This window comes from Scyliorhinus canicula, chromosome 7 (assembly GCF_902713615.1).
Source record: "Scyliorhinus canicula chromosome 7, sScyCan1.1, whole genome shotgun sequence".
Lineage (NCBI taxonomy): Eukaryota > Metazoa > Chordata > Chondrichthyes > Carcharhiniformes > Scyliorhinidae > Scyliorhinus > Scyliorhinus canicula.
The window spans coordinates 40,607,381-40,631,892 of NC_052152.1; the positions used below are offsets into that span (position 1 = coordinate 40,607,381).

At 41.4% G+C, this 24,512-nt stretch overlaps 2 protein-coding genes across 9 annotated transcripts in view; one reads left to right on the plus strand and one right to left on the minus strand.

Moving 5' to 3' along the window:
* Window positions 1-14,454, plus strand: part of alcama (activated leukocyte cell adhesion molecule a) — a 340,167-nt gene extending 325,713 nt beyond the window's left edge. For all 4 annotated transcript variants that reach the window (XM_038801832.1, XM_038801835.1, XM_038801833.1 and 1 more), the window contains exons 15-16: window positions 5,197-5,324; window positions 12,046-14,454. In XM_038801832.1, coding sequence (XP_038657760.1) covers window positions 5,197-5,302 — 106 coding nt within the window. In that variant the 3' untranslated portion in view covers window positions 5,303-5,324; window positions 12,046-14,454. The remainder of the gene's footprint in view (window positions 1-5,196; window positions 5,325-12,045) is intronic.
* A 6,245-nt stretch (window positions 14,455-20,699) lies between these two features.
* The window catches only part of cblb (Cbl proto-oncogene B, E3 ubiquitin protein ligase), a 238,651-nt gene continuing 234,838 nt past the window's right edge, over window positions 20,700-24,512 (minus strand). For all 5 annotated transcript variants that reach the window (XM_038801840.1, XM_038801836.1, XM_038801837.1 and 2 more), the window contains one exon: window positions 20,700-24,494. In XM_038801840.1, the coding sequence (XP_038657768.1) occupies window positions 24,214-24,494 (281 nt within the window). In that variant the 3' untranslated portion in view covers window positions 20,700-24,213. The remainder of the gene's footprint in view (window positions 24,495-24,512) is intronic.

Below are 24,512 nucleotides of genomic sequence, written 5' to 3' on the forward strand. Positions count from 1 at the left end.
TGGATGAGGCAAAACCATAGACTCTCAAACAAGGCTGAGAATTTTAAAATGGAGGCGTTGCTAGACAGGGAGGCATTGTAAGTCACCGGCCGGGGTGATGGGTGAACTGGAATTGGTGTGAGAAAGCACATTGGTAGCAGAGTGGGAGATCAGCCAGGAGTGCATTGGAAAAGCAAGGTTAGAGTTAACAAAACATGAATGAGGATTTTGGCAGCTATGATCTGTGTAGGGGTGGAGTTGGATACTGTTACAAAGGTGGAATTCGACGATCTTACTGATGGAAAGGATGGGGAGGCATTGACATTGACTAGTAATCCAGAGACCCAGGGTAATGATCTGGGGACCCGGATTCAAATCCCACCAGGGCAGATGTCAAATTTGAATTCAATAAAAGTCGAATGTCGACCATGAAACCATTGTCGATAGTCATGAAAACCCATCTGGTTCACCAATGCCCTTTAGGGAAGGAAATCTGCCATCCTTACCTGATCAGGCTTACATGTGACTCCAGACCAACAGCAATGTGGTAGACCCTTAAATGCCCTCGGGGATGGGCAGTAAATGCTGACCCAGCCAGCCACCCACATCCCATGATCAAATATTTTTGTTTTGAACGTGCTCGGCAGCTCATCTTGGGTCAGATATGACACTAAGGTTGCAAATAGTCTGGTTCAGTCTCAGACAGTTGCTTGGGTGGTATAGAGTCAGTAACTGAGGAATTGAGGGGCTGGTTTAGCTCACAGGGCTAATCGCTGGCTTTTAAAGCAGGCCAGCAGCACGGTTCGATTCCCGTACCAGCCTCCCCGGACAGGCGCCGGAATGTGGCGACTAGGGGCTTTTCACAGTAACTTCATTGAAGCCTACTCGTGACAATAAGCGATTTTCATTTTCATTTTTCATTTTCAATTGAGCATGCAGTGGAGACTAAGGGCATGATTCAACTAAATGGGAACAAAGTCCCATAGCGAGCGTGTTTAGCCGCGTGTTTCCCAGCACTCTCAATGCCAAGAAACACAGGGCTATTAAACGTCACTTGTGTTAAGCAAGGACCTCAGCCCCATTTTCTACACCAAGGAGCTCTGCTCACCAGAAGTCCTCAGTATAGTAAGAGATCAGCACGCCATTTAAAAATGACGTCTCAATCACCGAGGCCCCCAATGCAACCCCCATCTCAAGCCCCAGTGCACTATGGGAGAATCCCCAGCCCGATTGCCTGCACACAAACATTGGCAGCGTGGCACTTTGGCAGTGCAAACCTGGCACCCTGGCAGTGCAAACCTGGCACCCTAGCAGTACCAGGCTGACACCCAGGTGGCACTGCCAGGGTGTCAGGCTGTCCGGGTGGCACCAGTGTCAGGACACCCCCCCCTGCCCAAAGGGCACGCACCTCCAATCCCCTGGGTGAACCATACGAGTACCTTTCCACCTGGTCCCAGTTTGTGGAGACCAGTACTGAACGGCACTTGCCCAAGCTATCCAAGGCGAAGTGGCTGGATCCCACGTCTCAGGTACCTTGAGAAACTGCATATTAAAGTGACACCAACTGTCTCGCTCTAACATGCAGATTTACTAAAAAGTGATCCCGCCCACAATGGGCAGGATTTACATCACAGTGTCTCGCCACATCGCGTTAGATCTCATGAGGCATTGCCGGGAGTGGGGTCTCCATGCTTCTATCATTCACGCTGCGCTGCGGGCGAGCTGCTTTTCAGGAGCAGCGTGGCTGTTGGATCACGCCCGAAATGTTTTGGCTTTCCCAGCATTTAGCTTAAAGGAATTTCTGCTTACCCGGTGCTGGATGCCTGCTGTTTAGGACAATAGAGGAGTTGGGAGAGGTGCTGATGAGTTGGCACTGGGTACCTTCACCATTCGTGTGAAAATTGTCTCTTTCACAGAATAAAGTTTCCTCAAGGAGCCCAGAATTTTAATAGCTTCTCGCTTCACTATAGAACATGGGAGAACAAATCCCAAAAACCTGTCTCACCTAAACACCGCCTGGATTTATCAGAGTACCCTGGAAAATAAAGAGGTACTTCAAAGGGGCCTGTTTGTAATAACAGTAGCAGGGAATTTTGTGTAATTACACCATTTCCTTGTTTCTTGTCCTGATTATTTCCACATTTTAAAGCAATAAATGTTATCAAAATGGTAAATACTTAAGCAGCATCATGACAGGCCATTACTGTAAGATAGTCACCAAGAAATCCATTAGGGAATTTAGAAGAAACTCATTTCCCAAAGAGTGGTGAGAATGTGGAACTCGATAACAGCATAGATGCTGGTCTTGCTGCCCCTGAATTGCATATGAGGGAGAATGGAACAGAGGCTTATGGCGTTAGATTTAAGTGAGGAAAGATGGGAGGCTCAAGTGGAGCATGAATGGTGACATGGAATGGACTGGTTGGGCTGTAGAACCGATGGAATCCTGTACTGCCTTTGCAGATGCGATCCTAGGAAACTAATTCAGCAAAGCTGCCGAACCTGACTGCATGTCGGCAACCTATTTTACTGGTGACTTAACTCTGATCGCATTGGCATAAAGGTGGGTTCACAGTTGCTATTTTCCATTAAAATGAATGAAGTTGCTGTTGGTAACATCACTGAAATGGCCCTTGGAAATAGAGGGAGCAAATCACTGGGGTCGAACACTTGGGCTAGAATTTTCCCGCTGCTGCACAGGCTGGGACTGTGATTAAGTGAGATCAGAAGCAGAAATTCCTCGTCTTGATTTTTCTGTCGCACATCAGGGATAATTTTGTAAATAAACTCGATAATCCACTCTTGCGCATGGGGCAAGGAGACCGAACTGCAGTTTGGAGTGAAGCAGTGGTCAGAGGGAAATTGGAATAGAGCAGGCAGGCAGATATAACTCGGTTTATTTTTATATAAATTGGTTAACTGACAGCAGATGTGGACACAATTGGTTGGAGCTTGGAAATTTCTGTGCAATACAGGCTGAGGAGTTGAGAGTTATAAAACGCAAGGGGCTTTACTTGAGTGGTATAATGTTTATATACTCACATCTTTTCCTAGTTTCTCTCCTACCTCCCCTCATGCCCTTTGAGCTAATCCTGTTTCTGAGACCCACCCTTGATTCTATTCCCCATAACTGCTGACCATCTATCTTTCCCTCCTGTCCACGATTAGCCGATTCTGCAAATGGTTCACCCCTCTCATCAAAGGTAAGGTAAAGTCGGCAAAGTCATATCCCAGATGACCATAAGTTGCTTTCCCCTTTGAGGGGGGAAGAGCTGACTGGTGATGATTTAACCTGAGGATCCATACACCTCAGGCGAGGGGCAAGGTTGAGAAGGCGGGGCCTTCATGAATAACCTCAGCTGAAACGGGAATTGAACCCGTGCTGCTGGCCTCGCTCTACGTCACGAACCAGCTGTCCAGCCAAGTGATCTAAACCGGCCCCCAGTTATAAACTAACCCTTGATCCCCAACAAACTTGCAAACTACCTGCCCAACACCAACCTCCCTTTCTTCTCAAAAGTCCTCAAACATGCTGTTGCCTCTCAAATGTCTTGGAACCCTATATGTAAATTTCTTAATCCTGTTTCTGTTCATGCTACAATTCCAATACAGCTCTTATCAAATTCACTAATGTCAAACAATGTGATTCTGACAAAAGCAAACTTTCTTACGTTGTCTATCTTGACCCATCTGCAGCCTTCGACCAAGTTGACCATACCATCCTCCTCCATGAGCTGAGTGAGACTGGTCTTGCCTTTCTTATCTAATTATGGCCAGAAAATCACTTGCCGTGGCATCTCTTCCTGTTCCCAGAGTTATCTTTGATGTCCCTCAAGGATCCATCCTTGGCCCTTTCCCATTTCTCTTCTGCATTATGGCCCTTCAGTGACATGATTCAAAGGCACACCATTATTTTTCACTAAACACTGACGACACAGCTCTTTCTTCACCACCTCTCTCAACTCCTCTTGTGGCTAAATTGTTAGACCGCTCATCTGAAATCCAGTATTGGATAATTTCAGAATTTCCTCCAATTAAATGTTGAGACGACTGAGGCTATTGTATCGGTCCCCCTGTCCAAAGTGCGTTCCCTAGCTACCGACTTCATCTCTTTCCCTGGCAACAGTCGGAGATTAAGCCAGCCTGTTTGCAACTTGGATGTCATGGGCTGGATTCTCCGACCCGCCGCACTACATTTCTGTTGCAGCACGGTGGCGGAATGCTCTGTTACGCTGGCTGGTCAATGGCGTTTCCCATTGTGGGGCAGCTCCACGCTGACAGGAAACCCCCGTGCTGCTGGTAAAATGGAGCATCCCGCTGGCGGAGTATCCAGCCCCACGTTTGACCTCAGGATTACCTGCTGATGTCATTCATGTTCTGATTAAGACCACCTCCTCCTACCTCCATAATGTCACCTGACTTTGTCTCTGTCTCAGCTCTGATACTGCTGAAACCCTTGTTAATGCCTTTTTTTAAACTCTGGCATTAACTAATCCAACTAACTCCTGGCTGGTCTCCCACATTCTACCCTTTGTAAATTTGAGGTAATCCAAACTGCTACCCATGTCTTAACTCCCACCAAGTCCCTTCCCCTATCATCCCAGTGCTCACTCACCTACATTGGCTCTTGCTCAAGCAATGTCTTGATTTTAAATTTCTCATCCTTGTTTTTAAATTCCGCCAAGGCCTCACTCCTGGTTATCTCTGCAATCTCCTGCAGCCCAACAAACGTCAGATATCTGCCCTGCTCAAATTCCTCCCTCTTACCTACCCCCAATTTTAATTGTTCCATCATTGGTGGCCGTGCCTTCAGATGCTTCGGCCCCAAGTTCTGAATACCCTTCCTATACTTCTCTGCTTCACTTTCCTCCTTTAAGACCTTCCTTAAAACCGACCTAGGGGCTTTTCACAGTAACTTCATTTGAAGCCTACTTGTGACAAAAAGCGATTTTCATTCATTTTCACCTATTTCCAAAGATTTGGACATCTGACCTTCGACAATCTTATCTGGTTTTGGTATCACACTTTGCTTTATAATGCTCCTGAGAAGTAATTTGGAATCTTTCATTATGTTAAAGGCGGTATATAAATACAAATTGTTGCTGTGTATTCTGTTCTAAATGTGTACATATGATGGTAGAATTGCTGCAGCAATAGTTTCTTTCTTGTGTTTCAAACATAAATGGAAATTGACTCTGCACTGTGATTCTCCAACAGCCCAACATCTAAAACCAAAACCAATGAAAGAGGCACTGCTGATGAGATCAAGAAGATAAATAAAGGAGATAACAACCACACAACGGCGGGTTCCTCAGCTGTATAACTATGTTGTCTCAATAAGCCAGGTATGTCTCTCCATAAAAGCACAAAAGCACTCCAGCCACTCCTAATAAAATGACTCTAATTACATTGCTACATTAGCTGTCATCACTGTTATTACTGGAAGTGCCATTGTCTGTTGAAACTAACAATAGGTTGAGGGTAAGTATTGAAGGTACAATTTAATTTCAGCATCATCATAAACCTGAAGAATAATGCTCAAGTGGTTTATGGATGTCATTCAAATCCCAAGACTGAAAAGTGAGAGGTTATCTTGATGAGTGGCTTTCGGGATAATTGCCATATGATTTACAAAAGTAAGGGAATAATTAATCTGCCCTTCCAAAGCAAAGTTATGAGAAGAGCCTAAAATTATTTTACAAATTGCTCAATTTGGTAGATTCCCTTGAATTTTAAATTCTGCATGTTTTACATGTGAATTGCATGTTATTTTATTTTAAGTTTGCACTTTTGGCCTCACTCATCTACTCTCTTTCATTCTGAACAGCCTGTGCTGGGATATCAACCCTGATTAAATGTGTTTTTTTAAATATCAAAGGAGTTATTCTGGCATCACACAGGGGATGTAATATTAGGTGGGTTGACAACACTAAATTGCCCCATGTAGGTGGGGCCATGGGGATAGGGCGGGGGGGGGGGGGGGGGGGGGGGACTGGGCCTGGGTAGGGCGCTCTTTCGGTGGGTCGGTGCAGACTCAATGGGCTGAGTGGCCTCCTTCTGCACTGTAGAGCTTCTATAATTGTGAATGTTGACGATGAGAAATAGAAAAATTATCTTCTCAAATTTATTTTGTATTCTCATCCATTCTGGTTAAAATTCCAAGTTCAACTACAACACAGTCCAGAGTTTAGATTGCTTTCCAAAATCTGGAAGCTACAGTTGACAGGTCCTCGTGCCATGGAAATGGTCATCGCCACTGGCCTACTGCAATTTGTTCCATATAATCTTGATTATCCACTTAGCATTGACTGCTGGAACTGATAAGACTCAAGACCTTAGTTAATCTTTATAGGGCTTCACTGTCGGCATGGGTTTTTAAAAAAAAACATCGAGTAGTTTGAGTTTTTGAACATTGACTTGTGAAACAAAGGGATGCAATTTCTACATAACTTCCAATATTTTTCCCTCCTCTTTGAAGGTATTGACTGGGGAACTGTACCATATCTCCTACACTTTGTTTAACACCTCACCCAACGAGCCATTCCTCATGTGCATGGCTAAACAGAAAGTGGTTTTAGAAACATAGAAAATAGGAGCAAGAGGAGGCCATTCAGCCCTTCGAGCCTGCTCTACAATTCATTATGATCGTGTCTGATCATCCAACTCAATAGCCTAATCCCACATTCCCCCCATTTCCTTTCACCCCCTTCGCCCCAAGTGCTATATCTAACTGCTTCTTGAAATCATACAATGTTTTGGCCTCAGCTACTTCCTTTGGTAACAAATTCCACAGGCCGACCACTCTCCGGGTGAAGAAAGTTCTCATCTCTGTCCGAAATGGTCTACTCAGTATGCTCAGACTGTGACCCCTGGTTCTCAACACCCCCAACATCGGGAACATCCTTTTTTAAATAAAATTTTTTATTAGTGTCACAAGTAGATGTTGTGTTTGGTCCCTTGTACTATTATAAGAACTAGGAGCAGGAGTAGGCCATCTGGCCCCTCGAGCCTGCTCCGCCATTCAATTAGATCATGGCTGATCTTTTGTGGACTCAGCTCCACTTTCCGGCCCGAACACCATAACCCTTAATCCCTTTATTCTTCAAAAAACTATCTATCTTTACCTTAAAAACATGTAATGAAGGAGCCTCAACTGCTTCACTGGGCAAGGAATTCCATAGATTCACAACCCTTTGGGTGAAGAAGTTCCTCCTAAACTCAGTCCTAAATCTACTTCCCCTTATTTTGAGGCTATGTCCCCTAGTTCTGCTGTCACCCGCCAGTGGAAACAACCTGCCCGCATCTATCCTATCTATTCCCTTCATAATTTTAAATGTTTCTATAAGATCCCCCCTCGTCCTTCTAAATTCCAATGAGTACAGTCCCAGTCTACTCAACCTCTCCTCATAATCCAACCCCTTCAGCTCTGGGATTAACCTAGTGAATCTCCTCTGCACACCCTCCAGCGCCAGTACGTCCTTTCTCAAGTAAGGAGACCAAAACTGAACACAATACTCCAGGTGTGGCCGCACTAACACCTTGTACAATTGCAACATAACCTCCCTAGTCTTAAACTCCATCCCTCTAGCAATGAAGGACAAAATTCCATTTGCCGTCTTATTCACCTGTTGCACTTGTAAACCAACCTTCTGTGACTCATGCACTAGCACACCCAAGTCTCTCTGAACAGCGGCATGCTTTAATATTTTATTGTTTAAATAATAATCCCGTTTGCTGTTATTCCTACCAAAATGGATAACCTCACATTTGTCAACATTGTATTCCATCTGCCAGACCCTAGCCCATTCACTTAACCTATCCAAATCCCTCTGCAGACTTCCAGTATCCTCTGCACTTTTCGCTTTACTACTCATCTTAGTGTCATCCGCAAACTTGGACACATTGCCCTTGGTCCCCAACTCCAAATCATCTATGTAAATTGTGAACAATTGTGGGCCCAACACGGATCCCTGAGGGACACCACTAGCTACTGATTGCCAACCAGAGAAACACCCATTTATCCCAACTCTTTGCTTTCTATTAATTAACCAATCCTCTATCCATGCTACTACTTTACCCTTAATGCCATGCATCTTTATCTTATGAAGCAACCTTTTGTGTGGCACCTTGTCAAAGGCTTTCTGGAAATCCAGATATACCACATCCATCGGCTCCCCGTTATCTACTGCACTGGTAATGTCCTCAAAAAATTCCACTAAATTAGTTAGGCATGACCTGCCCTTTACGAACCCATGCTGCGTCTGCCCAATGGGACAATTTCTATCCAGATGCCTCGCAATTTCTTCCTTGATGATAGATTCCAGCATCTTCCCTACTACCGAAGTTAAGCTCACTGGCCTATAATTTCCTGCTTTCTGCCTACCTCCTTTTTTAAACAGTGGCGTCACGTTTGCTAATTTCCAATCCACCGGGACCACCCCAGAGTCTAGTGAATTTTGGTAAATTATCACTAGTGCATCTGCAATTTCCCTAGCCATCTCTTTTAGCACTCTGGGATGCATTCCATCAGGGCCAGGAGACTTGTCTACCTTTAGCCCCGTTAGCTTGCCCATCACTCCCTCCTTAGTGATAACAATCCTCTCAAGGTCCTCACCTGTCATAGCCTCATTTCTATCAGTCGCTGGCATGTTATTTGTGTCTTCCACTGTGAAGACCGACCCAAAAAACCTGTTCAGTTCCTCAGCCATTTCCTCATTTCCCATTATTAAAACTCCCTTCTCATCCTCTAAAGGACCAATATTTACCGTAGCCACTCTTTTTTGTCTTATGTATTTGTAAAAACTTTTACTGTCTGTTTTTATATTCTGAGCAAGTTTACTCTCATACTCTATCTTACTCTTCTTTATAGCTTTTGTAAGCTTTGAAGAACATCAAACACTTTGATCTGTCCAAACCAAGATCCTGTTATTGTGAATCGTGCGGTAGGATGACAATCTGATACTGAGCACGTTATCATGGAGTCTTGCTACTCCTCTGGAACTTGCACCTTGTGCTGACCAATTACATGTACATCTTATTACCCTCTATATCTGTTCTATAGATGGCCGGATGTTCCTCTCTTTATAGGCAGGTCCCAGGTCACATGACCTTGGTCTTAGACAGCATTTTGTGTTTGTACCGCCACCTGCTGGATGGTGGTCTCCTACCATCCAACTATGATATGGCCCATAGGCATATCACACACAAGTAAGCTTACATTAAAACTGCAATGAAGTTACTGTGAAAATTCACTACTCACCAAACTACGGCGCCTGTTCAGGTACACTGAGGGAGAATTCAGAATGTCCAATTAACTTAACAAGCACCCGTAGGAAACCCACACAGACATGGGGAAGGACGTGCCGACTCCGCACAGATAGTGACCCAAGCCGGGAATCGAACCAGAGTCCCTGGCGCTATGATGCAATAGTGCTAACCACAGTGCTACCATGCCGCCCTTTGGACTACTTGGAGGACAAAATGGGCCGTACAGTTTTGTATACTGCCCCAGGGCAATTTCCACACATGTAACATTTCTAACTGTTGCCAATGCAGCAATGAACATGGTAGGAGAATATTTGGTAATTCTACCTTCCTCCTGCGCCAAAGTTGCTATTTACTGCAACCTTTTGAAATCAGCCAAAATAGTACAGCGTGGACTTTTGTGATCTGCATAACTTGATTATAATTTCAACTGAGCTTTACTGATTGACCTATTCCAGGGGAAACTAGAATTGAGAGTTGTAGGCTCAAATTGTACAAGAATGACACATTTTGCTTTCTACCAGTGTTTTCACAGTAATTTCATTGCAGTATGACGTAAGCCTACTTGTGACACTGATAAAGATTATTTTATTATTATTATTTTACTTCACAATCCGCCACCATTAATTCCTCAGGTAAAAATCCCGGGTCTGGATTCTCTGTCCCGCCGTGGCAGATTTCTGGTTCAACGCGCTGGCGGGATCTCCGTTTCGCCGGCTGGTCAATGGGGTTTCCCATTGTGGGGCACCCCCACGCTGGCGGGAAACCGCCGTGCCGCCAACAAAGCGGAGCATCCCAATGGCGGAGAATTCAGCCCCATCGCTTTACTGTGTAATTTTGAACTGCAAAATAATTTATTTTTAGTGCATTCAAATTCAATATTCCCAGAGCACTCCTCAGTCTGTTACTGGTCTTGTTCAGTTCTCCTATCTAATGTATATTAGTATTGTATGTACACTCATATACATTACTTGGGATGTACAAATTACATCTATTAATGTACAAATTAGTTGGCAAGTTCAAGGAACAAAGATTATGTGAATTATGTTGATTCATTTCAAAATCCTTAACAGTCAATATATATTCAACGTTGCCAGTTTCACTTCAATGTTGTTTGCTCGACTTCCTTTTTTGTGGCCTGTCAGCTCACTGCTACATTGACTTTTCCCCCATTCCGCCTGCTCTTGTGAACTACTGGCTTTTTTTGTCTCCCACCCTTCTCTCGCAGCCACTGTTCTTACCCTTAATCCTCATGATCTCTTTGCCGCAGGCTAAATCATTGTGTGTCTTAAGAGATAGATAGGTTCTTGATCAATAAAATCAGGGGTTATGGGGAGAAGGCAGGAGAGTGGAGATGAAAAACATATCAGCCATGCTTGAATGACGGAGCAGAACTTGATGGGCCGAATGGCCAAATTTTGCTTCTATGTCTTAGGGCAGCACTGTTGCCTCACAACTCCAGGGTCCCAGGTTCAATTCCCGGCTTGGGTCACTGTCTGCGTGGAGTCTGTACATTCTCCCTGCGTCTGTGTGAGTTTCCTCCAGGTGCTCCATTCCCATTAATCCCGAAAGACATGCTGTTAGGTGATTTGGACATTCTGAATTCTCCCTCTGTGAACTCGAACAGGCGACGGAACGTGGTGACTAGGGGCTTTTTACAGTAACTTCATTGCAGTGTTAATGTAAGCCTACTTGTGACAATAAAGATTATGTTCTTCAGCAGCTCCTAGCTCTAGTTCTTCAGTTGCCAGCTCCATCTAGTGCTGGAAGATGATCAGTACAGGTAGTTCTGAGACTTCAGCTGCTACCTGCACTAACCTCAATCAAAAATACTATGTAGTAGAACTGAGCACTCTAATTTTTAAAAACAATTCAATTGTATATTGTATTTTTGGTGATGTATTGTATTTTGTAAGTTAGGAATACACAATGTTTCACCACAGTATTTCAACTTGTACATAGAAGCTCTTTCAGATATTTCCTCACCCAGAAAAATACTCAGGCTTTAACATTGATTCCTATGGAAACCCATGATTCACTTAGTCATTTGACTTTCATGAACTCAAACACAACTTCAAGTGAGGACTTGATGTATTTGTTTTACATTGCTGCACCATTTACTTGGCCCAAATGGCATCTCGCACTTAGCCTCCTAGTTCTTTATGAACTTACAGGGTTTGTATGAAAGTTAGATCTCAAGCTCAGCAGCACAAGTACCCTTTCAATAATGTGATAATTATTAATACAATGCCAATCAACTGCTTCCAGAAGGGGAACAACTGTTGCATCTCATTCCTGTATGAACACTCATTTCCTTACTTAACTAATTTAATGCTAATTCCGCCTGTGATTTGTTTCTTTTTCAATTCAATTCTGAGATCAGTTGGTTAAACGGATTTCCATTGTTCACTACAGGCCTATATTTCCCATTCCCCTCGTCATTATCAGTCCACATTTCTTTTTAAATTTAAAGTACCCAATTCCTTTTTTTCCTATTTAAGGGGCAATTTAGTGTGGCCAATCCACCTACTCTGCACACCTTTTGTGTTGTGGGGGGTGAGACCTATGCCAACACGGGGAGAATGTGCAAACTCCACACGGACAGTGATCCGGAGCCTAGATCGAACCTGGGTACTCGGTGCTGTGAGGCCGTGTGCCCTATTCGGTCCACATTTCAGTTATAGCGCAAATTACATTGAAGCCAAAGGGTAAAAGAAAGAGTATAATTGACTGAGGACTGTACAAGATCTGATGTGCTTTCCAATTTGATGATAGCAGCTTGTTCTTTTCCCTTCTTTCTAGGGAAAGAAAACATCTATTAAGATACAGATTGGCCAAGGACATGATTGCCATTGAAAGAGTTAATTGTAAGATATGCTGAAATCGGCAGCGAGTTGAAATTGCCATGCTCCACCACCACTGGCAATGCCTTATCTCTAAGACACAGAAGTACAAATATCTCCAGCTGAATATCCAAATATTTTTAATGAAACACAGTGAATCTGTTTGTTACTCTTTGAGGACTGAAGAAGCATTTTACTTGAGCAGTTATACACAAGGGGAAATTATCTCCTTTCAGACACGATGAAGTAAATAAGCAGTAACTTTTCATGGGATTCAACACATACAGCACATGACTAATATTAGAAAGAGGTGACTTGGGATATTTCTTACTCACACTAAGGGACTCAGTCCTCCAAGGGATAATATAGAATGCCCCATTGCAACAAGTGACGGCTTTTTAAAAAAACGTGTTTCATTGTTTTGAATATCTGCACTGATGTGTTTGCTTTAAATGTTAATATAATTTTCCAGGGGGTGGTGAATGCTTTCATGTGCCATTTCCTTATGGCATTGGTTTATGGGTTAATGTGGTCATATTTCAAATGTATTTTTTTAAATATTAGCTTCAGGTTAATTTACATGGCAATTCTGGTTAGTAAGTGTTGGTACAAAGCAACAATTTCAAGAAATCCACCAGTTGAGTTGATGTTAAACCATTGTTAGACTTCAGCGGAACATCCATTATCCTTAATGATGGAGGAAATCCCTAGCAAATAACGGAATCTCTGAATTTTAGTGTTTGCTACCACACATCCATCACCTAACAAATGGGAAGGTAGATAAGTTGATAAGTATTGAATTTAACCATTCTGGGTTGCAAAGTTTATTTATATTGGGGGAGATTGGGCTTAAGAGACTGTTGGAAAAGAACAACTCATGCAAAGCTTTTATCCTTCAGATGTTCTAACAGATAATCAGAGCACAGATAATGGAGGTTCCACTGGCCCTAATCAATCACTGGCTAACATTTAGATTTTCCTGATCCTTGTCTCAGCCTTGATGCCAGTTTAACCAACTAGTTGCACAGCTTAATGGCCAATTTGAATTTGTTGGAATGTGTCTGTTTTTATAATGCTGTATCCTTCTGCCCTCACACTAACATCATGTTAGAAAAATACATCCACATATTTTCATCCAATGTGCCTCCCAATGGAACTGGAAAAAGGAAGGGAAGAGATGCGTTTTCAATTAATGCATCCTTTTATACTAATCTTAACTGAGGCATCTACAGATAACATTCTTAAATAGTGTGTTGGGGAAATGGGATCCAAGAAGGTATGAAAATTTGAGGCCAAATATAAATGATAAATAGGAATCAAACTATTTTGTTTACAAGTACTCTGCAAAACCGTTTGACAACTCGGCAACTATGTTATAACATTTGTGCATTATGTAGACATAATATGAGCAAAACTGTTGAGGATGGGAAAAGTCAACTCTGATTACTGTGTGTAGCATTGTAAATACACCCAAAGAATGTGTTTACAATGTCATTGCATACTGACTGGGTCCCCATAAGGATTTCACCAGATAAAAGTTTTTTTTTAAGAAAAAAATAAAAGTTGAAGCTAGCAATTAATCAGGTGTTTAATTTGCCATAAATGTACTAAATGTCTAGACAATGTGGGATGACTGATGAATACACAAGATGTTTGTATGATAAACATGCTAAGACTGTGCACGTTTAAGGAATTTATTCACATAGTTTCTGTGGTGACCTGATATATGGGCTATTTTTTTCTTTGCAAACTACAATCTCCATTTCTGTGATGCCCCTTATTTCATGTACTGGAGTGAGATTTAGACTTTTAAAAAATATTTGTCAGATGTTTGTTGTAGCACATTCAAAGAGGTTGTGAACCCTTGGAAATTCACTTACCTCCACAGAATATTTACTGTATGTTGACAGTGCAGGCAATTAACTAAATTTGGGTCATTTTGACATCTTGACTTTTTTGTTCTTAATCCATGATATATGAGGTATGATGTATTTTCTGTTGTATAGGTACATAATGTACACTAGGTGGACTTAAAAGGTTCCACAAAGAATTGGCAATTCCTCAATGATTGAACAAGCCTCAGAATTACACACATCCGGGGAAAAATAATGCTGTCTCCTAATCCTACAACATAGATCCACACAGCCCCCACTCATATCAACAAAAAAATATAACTTGGCGGTTGCATGGAAAAGTGGATGGAGCTGTGCAAACATCAGTATAAATCCCTGTAATGAAAATGAAATTGAAGTTATTCGATCATATGGGAGTGACCCAAATTAGTTAGCCTGATTCCCTGTGCAAAAACAGTTCATGATCTTTACTCTTTCCAGTTTGCTAAAAAAAATAAATGTTTTGAAGCTTTAAATGGTCTGCAGTGTATTATTTATTCAGTGATAAGAACTGATCAAAATTCTACCCTTGAGCTTGTTTATGTTCGACGTCTTGCAGAAGCAGAGGTACAATGCTCAGCTCAGCTGCTAATTGAATATATGGACAAGGGCTAGCCAAAGATTCCAGTTTTTAACTAGCTTTCAGGCTATTGGATTGAGTTACAAATTTTGAGGTTACTAAAGCTGGTATTTAAATGTTGTCAAGTGGTGGATTGGTGCTTCACAACTTGGACTCACACTAGTTAAATATTTAAAATGCCCCATGAGCACAGAACTGATGGACAGAGCAAAACTAACTCAAAAATTATAAGAATTCCCACTACCAAGTTTAGGGGTTAGATTGCACAGCTTCTAGAAAAAAGTAGAATTTGCACGGCGGTATAGTGGTTAGCACTGCTGCCTCACAGCACCAGGGCCCCAGGTTCAATTCCAAGCTTGGGTGACTGTGTGGAGTTTGCACAGTCTCCCCATGCCTGTATGGGTTTCCTCCGGGTGCTCTGATTTCCTCCCACAGCCCAAAGATGTGCAGATTAGGTGGATTGGCCATTCCAAATTGTCCCTTAGTGTCCAAGGGTTGGATGGGGCTATAGGGATAGGGCATACATTTGGGGTTCTTTCAGAGTCTCGGTATAGACTCAAATGGCCTCCTTTTGCACGGAAATAAAATGAAAATCGCTTATTGTCACGAGTAGGCTTCAATGAAGTTACTGTGAAAAGCCCCTAGTCGCCACATTCCAGCGCCTGTTCGGGGAGGCTGGTACGAGAATTGAACCGTGCTGCTGGCCTGTCTTGGTCTGCTTTAAAAGCCAGTGATTTAGCCCAGTCTGCTAAACCAGCCCCTGGAGGGATTCTATGAACATTCAAGAGTCGGATATTGAAAAAGGTAAAGTATGCATGGAGAAAATCAGAAATACCACTGCCTCTGTTCATTTCCTGAATTCTATTTAACCTGTTGAAGTAACTGGTTGCACGAAAGGTGGAGAAATTAGGAACTTACCCTGGAACTATTAGCAAATTACAATAGTCCATAACTCTGATCATGAAAGTTTGTAATTTTGTTTCCTCCTCCAATGTGCTAAAACCTGCATTCATTCAATTATTAGTTTTAAAAAGTTGGTAATAAAATATGCTCACCAAATCAAACTGCAATCATTCCATATATTTTTCCGTGTTCAGGTAGCATCTGCTTCTGTGCAATAATTTGATAATAACTGATCATAATCTCAGATTGTGTACCCATCTCTCTACTCATTCAATATTGTTTTGAAATGAAAATGATCATCTTTAATAGAATTAATCAAAAAAGGAGTGAGTTATCCTCTTTAAATGAAAAATAAATGGCTACAGAACAGACCATGCTAGTTCGGACCAACTGTACCTGTATCCCTCATTACGTCCAAGCATTTCGTTTTTTTAATTCTTTCACAGGATGTAGATGTTGCTGGCTCAACCAACATTTATTTACCAATCCCTAGTTGCCCTCGAGAAGGACAAGATTTGTTGGAGAATATAATGACTCAAATCTTATTAGAGCAAGTGTCCATTAGAGTCATGGAAACAACAGACTATCTCCCCAATTAGATTCAAAGATTGTGAAAGAAATGGGAAGAAAGGATTGGGTATGGAAAGAGAAGCAAAGAGACAAAGCAAAATTACAATTTTTAACCAAACTCATATCTGCAAGAAATACTTTCCATATGCAATAGTTTAAACAGTTCTCTTTATGATCCAGAAAAGCTGATTGCATTAACAATCATCAAATTGTTAAAAGGATACGTATGTTACGAATACAAACCTTAAATTGAACACTCCACTGAAAGTGGAGTTTAATATGCAAACAGCAGGGTTCTTAAACAAGATCGAGGGAGAGCTGTCTGTGCATGGCAATGGGTAGAATGACCAAATAATTTAAGTAAAATAATAAAGATTATTATTAATTGAACAGTAAGTTATGCCAATTCGCTATTCATTTCTTCTTCACCTGAACCTGCTGCTTGACTTGTGCATTAATAATGGAGAGCATTTGTAAACCTCCTGTTATTTTTCGAAAAAGGTTTAAGCCAATGTTTTCCCATGTCTCTGGATATTTCTATTCTACATTTTAATGCATCTTGTATCAACTCTCATATCTAGCAAATTTATAAACTCCTGTTTAGCCCCATTAAGGCGAGGACTGGGGCAAATATGGGGGTGGGAAAAGAGATGAGTGTAGTCTGGGGCCAGGGCCTGACAAGTAAGTGTCAAAAATTAACATTTAATCCCTGTTTTGCATCTATTCTCGACTGACTTCAGTGCTAAAATTATGGTGGTGGTTGATCAGCATACTCCCAGGCAGGTGGGCTTTGCTGAATGTCAGTAGCAGTTTAAAGATGAAGCTGAGGAACCTATTTTGATGGTCAAGTTACAGGTGGATTTTAACAGCCTACGTGATCAGTTTTTTTCTGAAGAACGATGTAGATATTTTAGAGGTAAAGGCATATATATTTTGTGTGTAATGAGTCCACAGACATTTTATGTTCCTGCACATTATCGTGATATGCAGACATGCAGATAATGATATACAGACAGGCACAGACAGACAGCTAATGAACACAGAGAACAGGACATGACCAATGAGCAGGCAGGACACTCAGGGGTGGTATCTCACTATAAAAGGCACGAGGCACTCACACTCCATCTCTTTCCACTGATGAACATCTACAGAGTGAGTCAGGGTGTATCTACAGTATCATACCTCCAGCACGTGGCTAAGAGCTAGTCTGGTTCAGTCATTCAGAGTAACCACACTTAGGTTAGCAGAGAGTCGAACTCATAGAGAACTGTGCTACTGGTTCAATAAATCAGATGGAACCAACTTCAAAGTCTGGAGTATCTTTTGGTTAAAGCTACATCCAGTTGCAGCCTGTGTTATCCCAGAGTACATAACACAACACATATATCAGTAAAATAATCTATAACTTAATCTGTAGCCAGTAGAAAATGTGATCTTTTCAGTCAATTTCAAATTTCATTCATTTCAACTGGCAAAGCTACAACTCATTATGTGCATAATCAGAAGCTATGAGAGACTACTTTAAAAAAGGGCTGCACACCACGGTGGCACAGTGGATTAGCCCTGCAGCCTCACGGCGCCGAAGTCCCAGGTTCGATCCCGGCTCTGGGTCACTGTCCGTGCGGAGTTTGCACATTCTCCCCGTGTTGCGTGGGTTTCGCCCCCACAACCCAAAGATGTGCAGGCTAGGTGGATTGGCCACACTAAATTGCCCCTTAATTGGAAAAAGTGAATTGGGTACTCTAAATTTTTTTTATATAAAAGGGCTGCAGCACTGCAACATTATTGACCCTATATTGTGTTAATTAGCATGGAACCAAAGTAGGTTTAGCTCATTAAACAACAAATGTAAGCAAATAATCCAGATACTTGAAAAAATCCGACATGGATCATTCTCCAACTTGTCAAGTACTCCAATTGGTTCAACAGTCTGCCTGTATGAGGTCTGTCTGCACAGATAAATCTACTCATGCATGAAAACACTTGGAGGGTCACTAATCCTGTAAGTGATTAAAAAAAAAATCTTCAAAAGTGGCCGGCAGTTGTACTATATAATGTTAGCGAATCTTGTCCAACGATTACGAAGACAATTTGTCTATAATTTTGCATTAAACCTTATAGCAATTACTACTACGTAATTTAACTATTTAATTTGCATATATCATGAAGTAAAAATTCTGAACATTAAGGCAACATCAGTATTACAGTTTAACAGCATTTATCGAAAAGTTAATGTCAACAATTTTTGATGTTTCGTGATTAGAATATTCTACATAAAGTATCCAGACTGTTGGAGACAGTACGGGCGAGATTCTGCGACCCTCCGCCGGGTCAGTGAATCCCTGGGGGGCGGCGCGAATCCAGCCCCAACGCCAGCTACTGTATTCTCCGGCACTGGTTTTCGGGTGTGGTCGGGGGCCGTTGGCAGCGCCCCCCCGGCAATTCTCCGGGCTCCGATAGGCCGAGCGGCTGTCCGTTTGTGGCCAGTCCTGCCGGCGTGGGTTAGGCATGGTCCCACACGGCAGGAGTTGGCAGGGCCGGTCCTGGGGGGGGGGGGATGGGTCCGGCCTTAGAGGGGGCCCCACGGTGGCCTGGCCCATGATCGGGGCCCACCGATCTGCGGGCGGGCCTGTGCCGTGGGGGCATTTCTTCCTTCCGCATCGGCCCCTCTAGGGCTTTGCCATGGCCGGCGCGGAGAAGATGACCCAATCCGCATGCACCAGAATACGCCGGCTGGTCTGCGCATGCGCAGAATCACGCCACCGGTTCCGCGTATGCGCGAGATCACACCAGCTCTTCGGTGCATGCGTGAACTCGCACAATTCCTTCGCCGCCGGTTGGAGCGGCGCCAACCCCTCAGGCGTCCACCTAGCCCCCAGAAGTGCCGGAGTGGTTGGCGCCAGTTTTCCTGCCGGCGTGCGGACTTAGTCCCCAGAAGGGAGAATCCCGCTGCACATATTTAGGAACATAGGGACAGGACTAGGCTATTTAACCAATCAAGTTTGTTCCATTCAGCAAGCACACACCTTCAACCTAACTCCATATAATTGCTTTTGCCCCAAATTCCCGAAATATCTTTGGCTTAACAAAATCTATTCTGTTTTTAAATTATCACTTGATTTAACATTAATTGCCATTCGTAGAAGTGTTCAAAATTTCTTCTACCTTTTTGTTAAGAAGTGCTTCCTCATTACAGTCTGGGCTCTAAATAATAGATTATGCCCCCTAGTCCGGACTTCCCAACTTTCAAAAATAGTTTCTTCCCATTTATCATCTGTTCCCCTTAATACTTTGGAAACATTGATCAAGTCACCCAATAACCTTTAAATTCCAGGAAATAAAATTCTAGTTTATTCAATCTTTCCTTGTTGAAGCTTGGGTCTCATTCCTGTAAATCTATGCTGCACTCTTTTTAAGGCCCATATAATCTTTTAAACGTATATAGACAGATCCCTTCTTCTCTATTCAACCCAACCCAACACTACCACCACCTCCATCAGCCATCTCCTCACCTCTAAGCTTGGTCAACAGAAAGTAGCCCAATCTGAAAAGACCATGCACTCAGTGGCTAAAGTCAAATGATGCAAAATCTGGTGCCTACAGCTGGCACTGCGGTGCACCTTCAGCTTAGCAGAACCCATTCTCAATTTTAAGATTAATAATTGATCTAACATCAATTGACATTTGTCGAAGAGTTCCAAATTTATTCCACCCCAAATCCTGGACTTCCAACTAGCAAAAATAGAGATACATGGAAAACCCTCATCTTAATATAGCAATGCTAATGCCACTAAACCCCACCAGATAAGAGTGGGTACATAATAAAGTTTACTGGCACCCGAGTTAGAGATTTACTTGGATGGTCTGCTGCTCTTTCTCTTTTAACACAAGATTTTGTTCTGCAGGCAATTTGTTAAAAGCAATTATGGCAGGAGTGATAAAATCATCACCATCACAGATAAATATTTTGTAGAGTTTTGAAACATCGGAGACTCAATGAGTAATTATACATTCAGTGAACAAGTGCTCATAGTGGGAAGGAAGCAAAATATTGCCTGTTGTCATTTATACAAGTTGATTGGCACAGTATTCCTTTAATGTATCCATCATTAAGGACTGGCCATTAATTCATGATTACTTAAAATGCCTACTTTTTGAACTGCGATCACACTAGGTACCAAAAACGTTTGAAGATGGTCACTCAAAAATTCTCACAAATGTTTCCTTGATCAGTTCTTTCTCGAGAATGTATTGTGGATTCATTTGCAAATTTGAGCAGCAAATGATTCCTGTATTATTTCACAATATTAAGAATATCAGACCTTATTAAACTGTCCAGTGAGGGGAAGAATGCACAAGATAAAATATTAAAGTCACTGGAAATTACCCAACTTTCTGGGCTTTCATTTGTGAGATACGCTAATCATTTGGCATTTTCAGGGAAGACTAGTGGAATGGAAGCTTGCAAACCCGTATGAGACAATAAAATCTGAGTCATTGTAAACCTGTGCTCCTGTTTCATGAGTATGGAAAGGATTTTTTTGGACTCTGCAGTTTAAAATGACAAAACTAGTCCACTTGTACAAAAAAGGTTCCAGGCACTGTATCAGCATTCACAATCTTAAAAAAAAACAATGACCTTTCACTCCAACAGAAATAATAAAAATATTTTAAAAATGGACACAATTTATTTGTTAATACTGATTTTTATAAAATATTTTACATGAACAGATAAAGTATTTAAACGGTTACTGAATACTCAATTGAAAAAAGATCAAAAGAACATTGAACAAAGTATAAATTAATTGCACACACTTTGCTACTTGTTAGACAAAGAAAAGGGCATCCTGCTCAACAGAATTTTGAGTTAGATGAAGAAAAACCATGATTAAAAAAACTGCAGTAGTTTCTTATTTAAGAATGAGGAGGCTTCCACCTGCAGGCAGTCCTTGGTAGTGTACTGCGTCATTTCAGGGAGGTGTCGATCAGCTCAGAAGTACAGAGTAATGTTAATGTATCACACCAGAATACATTTTTTATAAAACAGACTTTTGCTCATCATTCAAATGAAAAACACTTGGTCTTTGAATCACATCTTCAGCACAAATGAACCTACTATAAACGGTTGCATGAAAATAGCTGTGTGACTTCCAGCAGAAAAATATGGTTACATTGTGAGCCTAGAGAAAGTTAGACGGCAGCTCAATATCATCTGCAGGATGGCTAGTGCCTGCAAGTTTGCTATAGGACTGTACATTTTTCACTGGTTTTATCAGTCATAAATTCAGGAGGTCCCATAATGTCAACATATCAATGTCCTCTAAATACTCGCAATGTCACAAACGTCAAGCTTTCCAGAGCTCAGACTTTGTGCAACAAATGTAGCCTATGAACAATATACATCTCCAGTTATGGGTGCCTCAAGAGAGATTTTACCATTAATGTACGTTATAACTATTTAGCTTCAAACATTTACAACTAAAAGACATAAGGAAACTAAGACAAGAGGGCCAGTGCAAAGGGAAAAAGCCAAATTGAGAATGAACGCAAATCTCAATATCGGATGTTATGTGCATGGCAAAAGGATGTCATTCAAATTTATTGAAGGTAAACCATTTGGCAAAACAAGTGCCACTCCTGAATCAGATTTCAAAATCTAAAAGTTCTAATAACTGCTGCTGGCTTTTCTGTAGATCTAGAATGGTGATCTGTCAGTAACCTGGTGAGGGGGTGCATCCTCAATTGAACAGATCGATCATTGTCCAGGATTTTAAAACCTAAATAGTTTGTCTCATTCTCCGGACAACAAAATTAAGTACACCTTAACACAACACTAATAATGACTAACAACATTAACACTGTGCATTGGCTGTCAAACTGAAAAAAAAAAAATGCCTTAACATTTTTGTTAACTTTTAATGGAAAGCAGCAATTCTCCCACTACACTCACAGAGGTATCATTTTGATTTAGATTGGGGCGAGAAACTGAAAATCGAACATTCCATTCCCCATCGGCAATGGGCCCCCATTTCACAGGAAACACAAATTGGCTACAGCATCAGTCACCTTCAAAATTTAAACAATAGTATAAAACAATGTTATTGACTGGAAATGAAAACCACAACAATTGTTCTCCAATTTCACATGACCACCCAATGCCAAAATTACCCCAACTGTATTTAATCCAGTGGGAATTATGGTGAGCAAGATTGAGTGCATTGATGCATTTATAAATATAGCAAAAATAAAAATTACATTGAAAATATTCTTTGCGACTTCCGCTCATCCCTTCAAAGTTCAAATTATTTTAAGATCCACAGGGTTGTCTATAACTTTACCATTGCTATTGTGTGGATTGACCAATAGAGGTCAGTATGATAGCAGAAGACATATTCTGACCATTCCGTAGCTGATGGCGTACCATAAAATACAGTACTCACTGGAGCCAAGATCAAGAAACTGCCATAAACCTGTTGCTGCAATTTAATGAAAGATATAAAATATTCAATAGCCACAATGTTATGCATCATTCAGTCAGTGGTTTAAATGACAAGTTAGTTTTAATACTGTCTTTCGGTTTCTTACTTTAGTGATCAAGACACCTTAAACCTTTCAGAATAAGGAACTACCACTCAGACCTGAATAGGCCTTAAAGCTAACCAGTTACCTGCAATGCTACTGACTGAACATTGTTACGAAGACTAGTCATCTTTTACATAACAACGATGGATATTTGCCCTGAGTTTTGATTCACCGGAAATTATGGTGACACAAGGCAAATCTGAACCAACCACTCCTTTCGCCAATGTAACCTAGAGAACTGGCATCGACAGAACCAAGTCAGTTTGTCATCCATTATAGAGCAAATATGATCCCCTATCACGGTGAAGAAAGGAGTAGACACTTTATGAATTGACAGGAAGCTGTTCATCATTCACAGCTACCATGTCATCTGGCACAATGTTAGCAGCGCAAAGCCTGATTCTTTCTTCGGGCTGAATAGTTGGCTAAAACTGGCTCTAAACTACAGTGATGCCAGACATGCAAATTGACTACGCTCAACTTTTCCAGACAAGTTCAGACAGTTCCAGACAAAAGGGTGCTGATGCTGATAATATATTACCAGAAATTATGGTTTTGTCCCACTGTATATTCACAAATGTCAAAACTGATACTCTATTCTACTACACAGTTCTATTAACATATTGGCACATAATTGAATGGAGGCAGTTTTACATTCATTTGGCCATAATCAGTGTATAGATGGTGTCTATTGTCTGATTCATCCCTACATCCAGCACTATGAATTATTTAATTTTTTTTTAAAACTGACAAATCTATACTTTGGAATTGATCCAGTAAGCAATGTCTCAATTCACAAAGGTACATCAGCATCTTTGCTGCATTAACCAGAAACCTCAAAACTAGTTTTGTTCTGTCATAATACAACACAGATGAAGTAGCTGGGTCATAAAATAAGAAGGGAAATAGAAAATAATTTTAAAAATACATTAAAGCTGTGCACAATGGAAAGCTGCCACGGTTACAGTCAAAATACTACCTTAAAAGGCAATACATGGACAAATATATGTAACTCCACATTCAGAAATTAGTTTTTTTTTTAATAAAGAAATTTCACTTTATCTCAGAAAAGACTCAGTAGTGAAGGCCACATGCTTTTTGCACCTGTTGAATAGACTGAAATGCAGCAAATTAAAGCATCTTCAGAAAGAACTCATTCAGTCTGTGCCGAGATTAAATGATGAGGGAAAAGAGGTCAAAAACGGCAGTGTGTCCCCATCAGTGCAGATGACGTGAAAGGAATGCTGCAGCAGGGTTGACAGACCCCAGACGTAAAAAAATACTGAGACCGATAAGACTGTATGTCCCACTTAAAATAGTTCAGATGACTTCAATAAGTTTTTGACAGCGTTAAGCAGCAGAGATCTCAAGCAATTCACAGGAATGAAATTCAAGGACAGTAAACTTTCTTCTGAGTTGAACCCTGATTCTTAACATTATGGCTAATAAAAATACAAAAGCATCACTCTCTATCTCCTACCAGAATCTTTTTCAAGAAACCCGCAGAAACAGTCTGTACTCAGTCAGCACACAATTGTTCCACCAGTTGAATGCTACTTTAAAATTCAATGATCTTCGGAAATTTTGGAACAGCTCCTTGCTACGGATTGAGGCGTGGTGAAATAGGAGGAAAGCAGGCAAATTCTCTTAAAATATTTCTTGCCATCTCTACATTATTGTTAGCTATCAGAAGAGCACGTTTTACATCTTCAAAGGAGTAGCCTTCTCCCATCAGTTTTGCAATTTTAGCATCCACATTTTCTCCTGCTTGGCTACTGGGCAAAGAGGTTGGCTCTTGAACATGGTTTTTCTTGTGGTAACCATCTGGTGCAGTCCTTCGGGGCAGTGGCTTAGGAGGTCTAGCTGGAGCTTGGGAAGTATCTGAAATAGAAAACAAAA